Genomic DNA, 14,663 nt, shown 5'->3' on the forward strand with positions numbered 1-14,663 from the left:
TTGTCATTTGATAAACGGGATCACATCATTAGGAGAATGATGTGATTAACTTGACCCATTCCGTTAGCTTAGCATTTGATCATTTTAGTTTACTGCTATTACTTTCTTCATGACTTATACATGTTCCTATGACTATGAGATTATGCAACTCCCGGTTACCGGAGGAACACTTTGTGTGCTACCAAACGTCACAACGTAACTGGGTGATTATAAAGGTGCTCTACAAGTGTCTCCGATGGTACTTGTTGAGTTGGCATAGATCGAGATTAGGATTTGTCACTCCGATTGTCGGAGAGGCATCTTTGGGCCCTCTCGGTAATGCACATCACTATAAGCCTTGCAAGCAATGTGACTAATGAGTTAGTTACGGGATGATGCATTACGGAACGAGTAAAGAGACTTTCCAGTAACGAGATTGAGCTAGGTATTGAGATACCGACGATCGAATCTCGGGTAAGTAACATACCGATGACAAAGGGAACAACGTATTTTGTTATGCGGTTTGACCGATAAAGATCTTCGTAAAATATGTAGGAGCCAATATGAGCATCCAGGTTCCGCTATTGGTTATTGACCGGAGACGTGTCTCGGTCATGTCTACATAGTTCTCGAACCCGTAGGGTCCGCACGCTTAACGTTAGGCGACGATCGGTATTATGAGTTTATGTGTTTTGATGTACCAAAGGTAGTTCGGAGTCCCGGATATGATCACGAACATGACGAGGAGTCTCGAAATGGCCGAGACATAAAGATCGATATATTGGATGACTATGTTTGGACTTCAGAAGTGTTTCGGGCAAGTTCGGGCATATATCGGAGTACCGGGGGGTTACCAGACCCCCCCGGGGAGTATAATGGGCCTTATGGGCCTTAGTGGAGAAGAGGAAGGGCGGCCAAGGCAGGGCCGCGCGCCCCCTCCCCCTCTAGTCCGAATTGGACAAGGAGGGGGCGCCCCCCCCTTTCCTTCCCCCCTCTCTCCTCCTTCCCCCTTCTCCTACTCCTACTAGGAAAGGAGGAGTCCTACTCCTGGTGGGAGTAGGACTCCCCTCCTTGGCGCGCCCTCCTCCTGGCCGGCCGCCTCCCCCTAGCTCCTTTATATACGGGGGCGGGGGGGGGGGCACCCCAAGACACACAAGTTGATCATTGATCTTTAGCCGTGTGCGATGCCCCCTCCACCATAATCCACCTCGGTCATATCGTAGCAGTGCTTAGGCGAAGCCCTGCGTCGGTAGCTTCATCAACACCATCATCACACTGTCGTGCTGACGGAACTCTCCCTCGAAGCTCTACTGGACCGTGAGTTCATGGGACGTCACCGAGCTAAATGTGTGCAGATCGCGGAGGTGCCGTACATTCGGTACTAGGATCGGTCGACCATGAAGACGTATGACTACATCAACCGCGTTGTCATAACACTTCCGCTTATGGTCTACGAGGGTACATGGACGACACTCTCCCCTCTCGTTGCTATGCATCACCATGATCTTGCGTGTGCGTAGGATTTTTTTTGAAATTACTACGTTCCCTAACACAAATTACCATCCCAATCATGATTATTAGTACAATTGATATTCATATAATTTATACTAACAACATTGCAATCATACTTTTCATTCAACAAATGTATCTCGATAGCATTTTCTTTTATCACTTTTTCATTATTAGCTATTGGTTTACAATAAGCAACAAGTTTAAAAAAACATATGTATTTTTTTATCGAGTCAACATGATTATCGCAAGCAAATAAGGTGTGTGTGTGTGTAGGTACCTTCGGTTGTTTGATGAAGTCTCCCTGATAACGGCACCAGAAAATCTTCTTACTACTTGTGAAATGCAGTGAGATTTTCCTGAAGAGGAAGGGTGAAGTAATACATTAATAGAAAGTATTTCCCTCCGTAAAGAACCAAGGTTTATCGAACCAATAGGAGATTCACACAAACAACCTTCAACAGTACCTGCGCACAAGAGCAAATACTTGCACCCAACACGGACAAGAGAGTTGTCAATCCCCTTGTACTTGTTAATTCCAAGGATGAAATATGGTAGTAGGAGATATATAAATTACAAAGTAAAATAAAAGTAAAAAAATTACAACAAGATATTTAGGGTTTTAGTAATATGATTTAAATGGACCCGGGGGCCATAGCTTTCATTAGAGGCATCTCTCTCAAGAACATAGGGATACGGTGGGTGAACAAACTACTGTTGGGCAATTAATAGAATAACACATAGTTATGATGTTATCCATGGCATGATCAGTACACAAGCATTATGTCCGTGACAAGTAGTTTGTTACTTATTGACGTCTACTACTATTACTCCACTTCAAGAGCGCTTCTATGCTTGCCTCTCTAGGTATTAAGTTCATGACAAACAAAGTAATGCATTAAGTATGATGACATAATGTACACAAAATAAGACAAACTAATATGGTCAAACCCCATCATTTTATTCTTAGTAATAATAATACAGATACATGCATCGCTACCCCTCATGTCATAGAGTAAGGACACCACAAGATTGAACCTACTACTATGCACCACTTTCACCGAAGATCTAATCATCAACTTGGCCAAAGATAACTCATAGATTGGAAAGCATTACATAGCTATAACAATACACATAATAAAGTTCAGAATATAACTCAATTACTTACAATGAATATTCTGATCATAAACCCACAATTCACCGGATCCCAACAAACACACCGCATAAAATGATTGCATCATATCGATCTCTGAAGAGAACATTGTATTGAAGATCAGAGAGAGAGAGAGAGAGAGAGAGAGAGAGAGAGAGAGAGAGAGAGAGAGAGATCTAGCTACTGCTATGGACCCATAGGTCCGATAAGGAACTAATCACACTTCAACGGAGGTGCCTCAGGGTTGATGTAGAGGCACTTCATGGTCGATTCCTCCTCCGGAAGAGCACTACCAGAGGCCTCTAGATGGGATCGCAGAAGAACATAGGCTTGCAGCGGCGAAATATTTGTTTCGGGTCTAGCTTTGGTGGTTTTTGGATTCTAGGGAATTTATGAGTCTGGAATTAGGTCAAACGGAGTTACGAGGGAGCCACAAGCTCATATGGCGTCCCCTGTGCCTCTGTCGTGCGGCGTCTGGACTCCTCTTGAAGCTTCCAGGGCTCCTTCTGACCCAGAACAAATAATTGTAAAGTTTCATCGTGTTTGGATTTCGTTTGGTACTGCTTTTCTGCAAAACAATAAAATATTCAAAAAAGAAGAACTGGCACTAGACACTTGGTTAATAGGTTAGTTCCTAAAATGATATAAAATTACATATAAAACATACAAGATTGATAATATAATAACATGAAACAATAAAACACTATAAATACATCGGAGACATATCACTGGCCTAGATTGGTCGGATTCCGCCATGCAAGTTCTTAGTGAGGACGGAACCAATAAGGACCACATCAAATTGGTCCGTGAGATCTCATGATGTGAGAATTGGTTAACCTGGATTACAAGATCAGTCGTCGCCCTGCTACACTTGCCTTCAGGAAGAGGACAACGACGAGCATATTTTGGTCCAATGTGTGTACGCACGAGAGGTGTGGCACGAATGTTTCGATGTGTTGAACCCAAGCATCAGGAGGTCGGAGGTGGAGGGTACGCTGTTGGACTGGTGGCTGGGCGTCATGAGGGCATTCACTAGGGCGAGTAAGCGCGGGTTCGACACCATCGTCATCACGGTCGCCTGGGCATTGTGGAAGCAAAGAAACGCACACGTGTCCAATAGAATACACCAACAGAAGACCACCATCGAGTTGGTGGATGCCATTTTTGTCGGAAGTGCAGGAGTGGAGGACAACATGTGTTGGAGTTGGTGCTTTGACACGCTTTGTGAGAGAGTAGGCCTAGTATAGACCGGCGTTGGTTGTAATTGGGTGTTACTGAGAGGGGAAGCTCACATCCTTTTCGAGACTTCTTGTACATTGTCTTTGCTCTCTTCTATAAAACTTTGGTACACCTTTGGCGTACTCTAAAAAAAGAATTGGTTAACCTCGCGGGTAGATGTGGACCCCTAGTGGTGCGCCGCCGATGACATAGGGAACTCTAGGCGAGACCTAGGGGAAAAGATCCGAGCGCCTATGTCTCAAGTGTATTATTACCACTACAACGTTGAATGAATACGTTACTTCCCCCTAACAAAATGCGTCTTAAGTAGCCAGTTTTATGGAATATCCAAATGACCAAGTGTGGATCATGTTTAGTTTCCCAACCGACATTTGCAAGTTCAAACATCTTCAAATCCAGAATTGCAAAAAAAAAACATCTTCAAATCCAACGCTACACAGCAAACCACGCGGTCAAAACCGACGGCCGGGATCACTCCAGTGACGCGGCCGAGTCCTTCCAACTCACGCGTGCCAGCACGCACGCGGCCGCTTTTACCCCGATCGGAGATCCGGGCAGATCGACCCAGGCACGCACAAACAGCACGAGCCGAGCCGGCCACAACCCACGCCCGCCGCACCACCCCCTCCCCTCGGTCCTCCTCGCCTCCATCCAGTCCAGATCGCGGAACTTTTTTCCTTAGAGCAACGCCCCCCCACCCCCTGTCCTGCGGCGAGAGCGCGGCGCGGGCGGGCTAGGCACCCAGATCTGGTGCGGCGGTCGCCGGAGATGGCGTGCATCAAGAGCGCGCAGCGCGCGGCGCTGACGGCGCTCGCGCCGGAGGCGCCCTACCTCGCCGCCGGCACCATGAGCGGCGCCGTCGACATGCAATTCTCCGCGTCGGCCAACATCGAGATCTTCAGCCTCGACTTCCAGTCCGACTCCCCCGACCTGCCCCTCCTCGCCGCGGCCCCCTCCCCCGACCGCTTCAACCGCCTCTGCTGGTCCCGCCCGGGCGCCGCCGACGGCGACTCCTTCTCCCTCGGCCTCCTCGCCGGCGGGCTCAGCGACGGCTCCGTCGCCGTCTGGAACCCGCTCAGCATGATCAGGTTCGCGCGGATCCGCCCGCCCCGCCGCCGAGATCTGCCCGTGTCCTGATCTGTTTGTTTGTCGCTGTTGCAGCTCCGAGGGGCAAGCGGAGGACGTCATGGTCGCGCAGCTTGAGAAGCACAATGGGGCGGTGAGTGGCGCTGCTCCTGCTGCTGCCTGGATAGAATTGCGTTCCCCATGGCTCTGATGGTGTGTCGATTGCGTTTGGCAGGTCACTGGATTGGAGTTTAGCGAGCTCACACCGAATCGGCTCGCTTCAGGTGGTAACGAGGGGGACATTTGCATCTGGGATCTCAAAAACCCCTGCGAGCCAAACGTCTTCCCACCACTGAAGGTATCCGCTGCCTGGCAAATAGGTTCTCACTTAGAAGATGATTGCATCCTTACTGTTAACCTTTGCAATGCACGATCTCTGCAACCCTTCTGCTTGCATCCTTTGTTTTATATGTGTGGAGAGCATGATGCTGTGTATTTGTGAGGGTCGTAGCATGACGGGACCAAGTCCAGATGAGCACCATTCTCATTTTCAACTCGACTAAAGAATGCCCAGAACTGCTAATCCTACCTAATGCGGGCTTTAGTAGCTTATATGTTTGCAGTTTTTTCAGTCTGGAAGTCACGTCTAGGTTGCGAACATTCTTTTTCAAACTAGGCAGTTTTTTCTATAGATTCTTAATGTTTTGTTGCTGCAATCAAATCGTGCACTTGCTTGCCACCCCTTCCCGCCCGCATGCGTTTTGTTTCACATTTGATGTGGGGTTAGTTCAATCCTTCTAGGTATGGGAGTTGAAGAAGTACTCCATCCGTTCCTAAATATTTGTCTTTGTAGAGATTTCAACAAGAGACTACATACGGAGCAAAATGAGTGAATCTTCACTCTAAAATATGTCTATATACATCCGTATATGGTAGTCCATTTGAAATCTCTAAAAAGACAAATATTTAGGAACGGAGGGAGTACATTCATGACCTGCCATACAATTCCTTAATGTCTTAATGGTACCATTTTCAACCTTTTTGTGGAGGACATGATGGTTGCAATGCTAGGAAATTTTCTGCTCATCTTATTGCATGTTTCTTATTTATGCATGATCATCTTTCTTTAAGGCGCTATTTTTATCTTTAGTTCCTTACCAGTTTTGTCTATCTTATGTTGCTCGCCTTTATTGCATGGTTAATGATTCTTGTAATGTCCTGCAGAATGTTGGTTCGAATGCTCAAGCAGAAATATCTTGCTTAACCTGGAATCCCAAGTTTCAGCATATACTAGCGTCAGCTTCTAGTAACGGGATAACAGGTAAGACAGCATGGCTGCTTCTGTAACAGTTTCCTGTTTATTACCATCACTTGGACTTTTGACCGATTTGGCTCACTAATTTGAATATCACCCTGCAGTTGTTTGGGATTTGAGAACCCAGAAACCATTAACTAGGTAATTGACGTAGCCACCTTCTGAATTTTCTTTAGGTTTTCCCTATTATTAAATCCAGTGTGTTCAATTATTTGTGTTACTAAATTTCAATCTGCATTTTAAATAGCTTTTCAGATTCAAATAGGAGGAACTGTTCTGTTCTCCAGTGGAATCCAGACATGTCCACCCAGCTAATTCTTGCATCAGATGACGACAACTCTCCTTCTTTGAGAGTAATGGCCATTTTTCTCTCCCTCATTTATTTTCTTTTCCGTTTTTGTAGTTTTTGTCCTCCGTATGTGGATCATGGCTCATAGTTAGAGTAAGCGGAACAAATATTCGTTTATCAACTCTCTTAATGTGCAGTACAGCCCCTGACATTTCAGTTTAATTCATTTAAGGGTCTTTCTTGTTGGTTGTTTTTTATTATCATTAACTTTGCTCATATATTCTTTACTAGGTATGGGATGTGAGGAAAACCATTGCACCTGTACGGGAATTTGTGGGACATTCAAAAGGTTTAATTTCTCTTGCGGTTCTCCTTTTTATTTCATCAAGTGATGATGGTTTGCACAAATCACACTTGATATTTTATTTCTCCTTATCCTATTTGTAATCATTATGTTGACCAGGTGTAATTGGTATGTCATGGTGCCCCTATGACAGTTCATTCTTGCTTACTTGTGCTAAAGACAATAGAACAATATGCTGGGATACAGTTAGTGGAGAGGTATATTATAACTCTTTACATTGAAAGGCTGAAACACCATGGTGCATTCCATCTCTAAAATTCTAACTGTCCACTGTTCCTTGCTTTATTTTTATAGATTATCAGTGAGCTACCAACAAGCTCTAATGGTAACTTCGACATCCACTGGTACCGGAAAATTCCAGGTGTTGTAGCAGCATCTTCATATGATGGGAAGATCGGTGTACACAACTTGGAGGTAATGTGGCTGTTTGGCTGGCTTATACTTGGTCTATCATGGCTTGTAAAATGCATTGCAGTGCGGTGTCAAAATTTTGGTTTTGTTGGATATATGTTAGAGCTACACAGAGAATTATGTGGTACTCCATTCACTTGAAAAAGTAAGCCCTGTAATATAGCAGACTTCTCTTCACCAAATCTTTTTTACTTGAAGACAATTAATATGATGAGTTTCCCTAATACAGAAGTTAATGATTCCTGCCTCTTATCCTAATGATCACTCAGATGGTTATAGTTTCACAATAGTCTCCAGGATAGGTTGCGATTCCAAAATGGCTTATGTGCTATTTTTTTAATTGAATGCACTAGTACTTTCATGTTTGATTGGCTTACAAAGCTATAGTTCTTTGAAGTTCTTACATATTTCTTTTACGCATTTCTTTTACAGTTCTCCAGCCTTTATGCAGCTGGTGATAGCACTGTTGGTGCCTCAGGTAATTTAGAATACTGCCAAACGTTTTAACTTTTTGAAACAATCAGATATTCATTATGCCATGACATTTAACTTTGTTTTTTAACCAGTAAGTTAAGATTGCGTCTGCATTCTACAGAAAAGTTAGATTGCCTTTGATCAACCCTTCATTTAATGCCAAAAGCCGTGCCATGTTTCTGTATTAAGTCCCATGCTATGTTAACTGTTTAGTACTACTATTGCTTCTTTTTCTCCACTGAAACAAATCTCAGATTAGCTGATTTGATCTTGTGTTGATCAATTAAAAGTTGCTCTCATGACTTAGGACCCTACTTTAAAATAGTCAAAGTTGGACCTTTTGTATATATATATCTTTCGATAAACAGTAAATCACGAGATACCATTTCTTCCATCCACCAAGCTCTAGCTGAACAATTTTAGAGATTCTTTGTTATTACTAATTATATAATAATGTCTCCATGTGTGTTATCTAATGAACAATAAATTTATTTTTAGCACGTCCAAGAGCTGCAGCTCCAAAATGGTTGAAATGCCCCACGGGTGCATCTTTCGGCTTTGGTGGCAAACTTGTTTCCTTCCATCCGGCCCAAGGCACACAAGCGGGTACTTCTGAGGTAAGTTTGCTTGGTTACTGCCCTGCCGTGTGCTTCTATTTAAGTTCCTTTGTCTGAGTGCATTTGTTCCTTTTGTAGGTGCATGTGCATAATTTGGTGATTGAGCAGAGTCTAGTAAGCCGGTCAACTGAATTTGAAGCTGCTATGCAGAATAGGGACAAAAGTGCACTGCGTTCTTTGTGTGACCAAAAATCACAAGAATCTTTGTATGTTCCTCCTTTATGTAGAACAATCCCTAATGTTTGCTTACCAACTAACTATATGTCTACATTTTTTAAATAGATCCGAGGAGGAGAAAGAAACATGGAGCTTCTTAAGGGTTATGTTCGAGGATGGCGATACTGCCAGATCAAAATTGCTTGTTCATCTTGGATTCAATCCACCTGAAGAACCGACTGTGAATGCAACTGATGAACTGAGCAAAACATTGGCTGATACACTTAATCTTGATCATGGTACTGATATTATGGATGCCCAATTTCTTGCTGATAACGGTGATGATTTTTTCAATAATCCTCAACCTTCAGAGACTAGCATGGCTGAAGAGCCAATATCTACGAATGTCCAAGAGATCGAGAAGGAAATGCCTGAAAATATTGTGCCATCTGATCCATCAATTGATAAAAGTATTCAGCATGCATTGGTAGTTGGAGACTACAAAGGGGCAGTTAATCAGTGCCTTGCTGCAAATCGTATGGCTGATGCTCTGGTTATTGCCCATGCTGGTGGTTCTGCTCTATGGGAAAGCACCAGAAACCAATATCTTAAGAACAGTATCTCACCCTATTTGAAGGTAACGAAAAATCTTGGTTACTGATTTCCCACGCTTTCTTATTTCTGAATGTTACAGTTGCATTACCATGATGTTTCTTTCTATTGGTTTGAACTCAGGTTGTTTCTGCTATGGTTGGCAATGACTTGATGAGTTTTGTGAGTACGTGGCCACTAAATGCATGGAAGGAAACACTTGCACTACTGTGCACAGTAAGTGTCTTTGTGACATCATTTATTACTCATTTGTCTTGAATCAACATTCATGTTCTGTTATTTAGTATTCAGTATTTTTTATCACAAGTCTGGGAGATCGGATATGACCTTGTTTCCATGTAGATTAATTACCTTTTTGCGGTCTCAGGCTTTCAGCTGTCGGTGTAAAATGCATTGCATTTTCTTATTATTATCTTGCATCTATTCAGTGAGCTGATGTAGAACCTAACTTGTCTCATGTGTTTCACCTACTTCCCTTCATGTTGCTTCGGGGCATATTTTCCTAGTTATGGAAACCAAACCTGACTATTATCTAATTGTCCGCCTTGTATTAAACAAAAACATAGTTTCAAAAATTATATAACGTATAATTTATAGATCATCAGTATTATTTAGGGCAATTATCGTATGAACTTGTGTAAGCTAACATATTTTGCAACTTTGCACCAGTTTCCTAGTTATGAAAACCAAACCTAACTACTCCCTCCGTCCCAAAATTCTTGTCATAGCTTTGTCTAGATACATCCGTATTTAGACAAATCTAAGACAAGAATTTTGGGACGGAGGGAGTATTATCTAACTGACCGCCTTGTATATTAAACAAAAGAACATACAAGAACAACAACAACAACAACAATAACAACAACAAAGCCTTTAGTCCCAAATAAGTTGGGGCAGGAGGTGAAACCCATAAGATCTCATGACCAACTCATGGCTCTGGCACATGGATAGCAAGCTTCCACGCACCCCTGTCCATAGCTAGTTCTTTTGTATTAAACAAAAGAACATAGTTTAAAAAATTACTCCCTCCGTCCGGAAATACTTGTCATCAAAATGGATAGAAGGTGTATTTAGACGTATTTTAGTTCTAGATACATCTCTTTTTATCCATTTTGATGACAAGTATTTTCGGACGGAGGGAGTATATAACATACAATTTATGGAACTGGTGGTTGGCCGGTTCAATTACTGTTCCACTTTTAGGTTCAATTACTGTTCCAGTTTTAAAATTATGCTATTGTACGAACTCGTGTAAGCTAACATATTTTGCAACTTTGCACCAGTTTGCCGGGAAAGAGGAATGGAATGTGTTATGTGACACTCTTGCATCTAGACTTCTGACTGCCGGTGATATGCTAGCTGCGACCCTATGTTATATTTGTGCTGGAAATATTGACAAAGCTGTTGAAATATGGTCTCGCAACCTGAGTTCTGAAGATGGTGGAAAGACTTATGTTGATCTTCTCCAGGTACAAATGGATGATAAAACACCATTGTTCTATGCCGTGCCGCATCCAGTCCTAATTGATTGGTGTGTAAGTGCAGGATTTGATGGAGAAGACCATTACTCTCGCCCTTGCCACGGGCCATAAGAGGTTTAGCGCATCTCTATCTAAGCTTGTTGAGAACTATGCAGAGCTGTTGGCCAGTCAAGGCCTTCTTAAAACTGCAATGGAATACTTGAAGCTTATGGGAGCAGATGAAAATTCAGAGGATCTGTCTATACTGAGAGATCGAATTGCATTTTCTACAGAAGGTTGCTGCAAATTACATGACTTGATATTGATATTGTGTGTGTTGCCTTGTGTTGGTTTGAAGTAGCTTAAACATGCAGATCAACATTATTACATTTTTTTGCTTCATGCTCCTTTGTTTCCTTCTGGTGTGCAATATGCTGAATGAAGAGCTGCACATGGCAAACTTTTCTCTTTCGCTTATATTGCTCTAACAAAGAGGGGCTGTTGCTTGATTAGAAGTGGTAGTACCAAAGGAATAAAATCATGTTTTAATGCTTCCATGCTGTTATTTTCATATTTTAGCAAGTTAATGATCTAGATTTTGATATTTTAAATCATAATATTAATTCAGAAGTATTCTTCCAGAGAATGATGCTACCAGGAGTTCTGTTCCGGAGAGTAGTGCCAACAGCTCCTCCTACCTACCAAATCAACGGAGCTACACCCCAGACCCTTCTCAGAATCTTTACCAGGTTATAATTATTTCTTCCATCTTAATACTTGTTTCTATATAATATTTTTTGGCCCTGTATTTTTGTGACACAAAATATTATCTTATGCTAGAGAGATGCATTCCCTTAATTTTCTATTCTGACTAACTGCAGGGGCCTCAACAATATAATAATGTGCAAAGCTATCCAGAAGTTTATCCTCAGCCACCTAATAATAGAGCCAATGTCCAAAGCAATACATATCCAGAAGTTTACCCGCAATCACACAATGCAGCCTACTCAGGATATGCTGGATATCAACCTCAACATCAAACACAAATGTTTGTTCCTCAAAACACACCAGTGGACACCCAGGTATTTTGTTATGTGGGAACCCTTATTTTAGGTCAAGTATCTTGTGTTACAATTAGTGACTTGAATTGTACATTGCCATGTTGCTGTCCATTCTGGTCTAGTATGGAATATCTTATCTTAATAAAATGTAAAATTATGCTGTGTGATTTCTGAACAGATAAGTGGCCCTCCATTTACTTTATTGTTTTTTAATTGTCTATAAGTATCGTTACTTTTTACTTCTTAGCCCCAGTTTTCAGTTGCTAAACTGTCCTGTGCTGAACCTGTTTCATAATTTGCTGTGAAAAATAGCTACTTTAACTGGAAAAATCTAGTTAGCCAAACAATAAATAGGCAAAGCTGTTTGAAAAGCTATATTATTTATCTAGGAAATTATGATATTTTTTTATTTTGATGTTCGTTTAATATTATTTGTTTTTACAGTTTTCATTATTTATTTGTTCTTTTTACCTTCAACAGCATAGTCCGGCTCCATTACTGTTTTTTACAGTTTTCGTTATTTATTTGTTGTTTTTACCTTCAACAGCCAAGCCCGGCTCCATTACCGGTTCCACATCAAACAGTGAAGACATTTACTCCTGCAAACGTACCGAGTCTCAAAAACCCAGAGCAATATCACCAAGCAAGTACCTTGGGTTCCCAGCTCTACACGGTATGTAGAATGATGATCTAAGTTTTTCATCTCATGTTAATGTTATAATGCCAGTTATGAATTGATATCTCTGGTCTGAACAGCCTCCTGCGAATTCATCATACGCTCCTGGACCACCCGCCCAGTTCCATAGTGGACCTCCCACCACGTTTCATCAGCCTGCACCACCGGCTCAATACCAGACTGTTCCACCCATCCCTTCAGTTCCAGGAACAAACCCTAACCAGATGTTTACCCCTGCTGTTCCGACTAATTCAGCCTCTAGGTTTATACCGTCAACCAATCAAGGTTTTGTTCAGCGGCCAGGCTTGAGTCCTGCACAGCCCTCAAGTCCAACACAGGCGCAACCACCAGCTCAGCCTACAGTTGCTCCTCCTGCACCTCCCCCCACTGTGCAAACAGCTGATACATCGAATGTGTCTGGTATGTGGAATGCAAATCTAAAGCTTGTACTCCCTCCGTAAAGAAATATAAGAGCGTATAGATCACTAAAGTAGTGAGCTAAACGCTCTTATATTTCTTTACAGAGGGAGTATTTGTTTTGTGATCAACTGATTTCCTACTTGCCTACTAAATTGATGGCAACAAGATACTCATTTTATAAAGTAACAAAAATCTGTATCTTCACTGTACCTAGTTTAGCAAATATTTTTTGCTACCTACTATATGATTCACCTGATTTTACATTTGGTCCTTCTCTTATCGTCTTTTGCAGCTGATCTGAGACCTGTTATTGCAACACTGACCAGACTATTTGATGAGACGTCCAAAGCCTTGGGAGGCGCACCAGCTAAAAAACGTGAAATTGAAGACAACTCAAAGAAGATTGGGGCATTATTTGCCAAACTCAACACTGGAGATATATCTCCAAATGTTTCATCAAAACTCATTCAGATGTGCAGTGCACTTGATAGTAGTGATTTTGCCACTGCAATGCAACTTCAGGTAAACTTAAAAAATTAATCTTATAATTAGGGTTGCACTTTCTGGCTTCCACCTCATGGATTTCTTGAGCGTCTCAAAGGATTTCCCTCCTGACACCCATGGTACCCTGCTTAATTGGTTTCTAAAACTGATTAGATTGTTTTCACTCAACATGGAAATAAGTATCTTTCAACGTTTTTCTAGAAATAAGTCAGTTTTTTGCTCTTTGGTGAAAACAATGACATCTGATCTCCTTCTCTTGCTTACGATCAGACATTGTGGTTTTACATCATATAATAATCTCTTGATTTTTTGTAATTCACCTTTGCTTTTTATTGGACAAAAATAAATGCAGAATTCTTTTTTCTTCCAAATAAAATTAGGTTTCATCAGTAGTTCAAATCCTTTATACTGAAACCTGTAAGCTGGGATTAGCACTGCCAATAGAATTCAATTTTGTATGTGCTGCCATAATCTCTTTTGCCAATGTTCTGGTGGAAGGTGCCGATTCTTGTGATGTTACCTTAACTATATATTAACTGTTTTTTGATGGTGCAGATTCTTCTGACGACCAGTGATTGGGATGAGTGCAACTTTTGGCTCTCATCATTGAAGCGTATGATCAAGACAAGGCAGAGCTTCAGAGTGTAAATCTGCGTGGCCTTGCCGCAGCTAGTTCTGTATACACCTTTTTCTGATTGTCAAAATTGTTAGTGTTAGCAATTTGGAGGGTTGGCGTGCACAGAGATGTTATCCTGCTTCGTCTGTCAACTCTGCCGAAGCTTCTTGTTGCGGAAAGTGGTCTGTCATTCGGGTGACATTACGTTTTGACGACTCATAGTTTTTCCATGTTCCTTTGCAAGAGGATGCGAGTCCTTTGGGGGTGTTGTTGGTTTTGGAAATTATAAGTTGTAAGAGGTTACTTAGTCTGTCATACTAGCTGGTCCATTTTCCGTACCCTTGAATTGATCAGTCTGGACCTTTGAAAATACCCTGGATGATTGATATGGTATTACAGTGTCTTGTCTATTACATTGGCATCAATATAGATATTAATAAACTCAAATTGATATTACTTTGTTTCCTTTGGGAGTTTTCAGTTATTGACTTCTGCCTGGTTCCAGAATGTCTTGAAGAGTCAGGTAAAAAAGAAGAAGATTTGAGTAGCAGACCCCAACCTTTTTCCACTAGAGCTAATATTTTTGGCTACACAAATCCGGATTTTAGGATGCAAACCTTCCTACATTTGAGCGTCTCCAACAGAAGTTTAGGTAGCCATATTGCAGCGTACCTGAAACTGGATGCCCATATTTTGGCTGTCTTATTCTGTACCGCGCAATCCTGTATATTGCCCCTTAAGCA

At 41.9% G+C, this 14,663-nt stretch overlaps 1 protein-coding gene across 1 annotated transcript; it reads left to right on the forward strand.

Moving 5' to 3' along the window:
- The first annotated feature begins 4,467 nt into the window (after positions 1 to 4,467).
- Positions 4,468 to 14,373, forward strand: LOC123043900 (protein transport protein SEC31 homolog B). Its single transcript, XM_044466488.1, has 22 exons — positions 4,468 to 4,968; positions 5,042 to 5,099; positions 5,181 to 5,303; positions 6,170 to 6,266; positions 6,365 to 6,401; positions 6,508 to 6,613; positions 6,841 to 6,898; positions 7,013 to 7,110; positions 7,208 to 7,327; positions 7,757 to 7,802; positions 8,297 to 8,415; positions 8,494 to 8,621; positions 8,698 to 9,208; positions 9,307 to 9,399; positions 10,467 to 10,652; positions 10,729 to 10,939; positions 11,286 to 11,392; positions 11,525 to 11,725; positions 12,252 to 12,377; positions 12,461 to 12,800; positions 13,093 to 13,322; positions 13,860 to 14,373. The coding sequence occupies exons 1-22, from the start codon at positions 4,649 to 4,651 to the stop codon at positions 13,950 to 13,952; spliced, it is 3,408 nt and encodes a 1,135-aa protein (XP_044322423.1). The 5' UTR covers positions 4,468 to 4,648; the 3' UTR covers positions 13,953 to 14,373.
- Positions 14,374 to 14,663: the final 290 nt, after the last annotated feature.

The sequence above is a fragment of the Triticum aestivum genome, chromosome 2B (genome assembly GCF_018294505.1).
Source record: "Triticum aestivum cultivar Chinese Spring chromosome 2B, IWGSC CS RefSeq v2.1, whole genome shotgun sequence".
Classification (NCBI taxonomy): domain Eukaryota; kingdom Viridiplantae; phylum Streptophyta; class Magnoliopsida; order Poales; family Poaceae; genus Triticum; species Triticum aestivum.

Excerpts from the sequence above, each read along its gene's own strand:
- LOC123043900 (XM_044466488.1), top strand. The coding sequence starts at position 4,649 with ATGGCGTGCATCAAGAGCGCGCAGCGCGCGGCGCTGACGGCGCTCGCG. Across the intron at positions 5,100-5,180 it reads TTGAGAAGCACAATGGGGCG|GTCACTGGATTGGAGTTTAG; the intron begins GTGAGTGGCGCT and ends TGCGTTTGGCAG. Across the intron at positions 12,801-13,092 it reads TGATACATCGAATGTGTCTG|CTGATCTGAGACCTGTTATT; the intron begins GTATGTGGAATG and ends CGTCTTTTGCAG.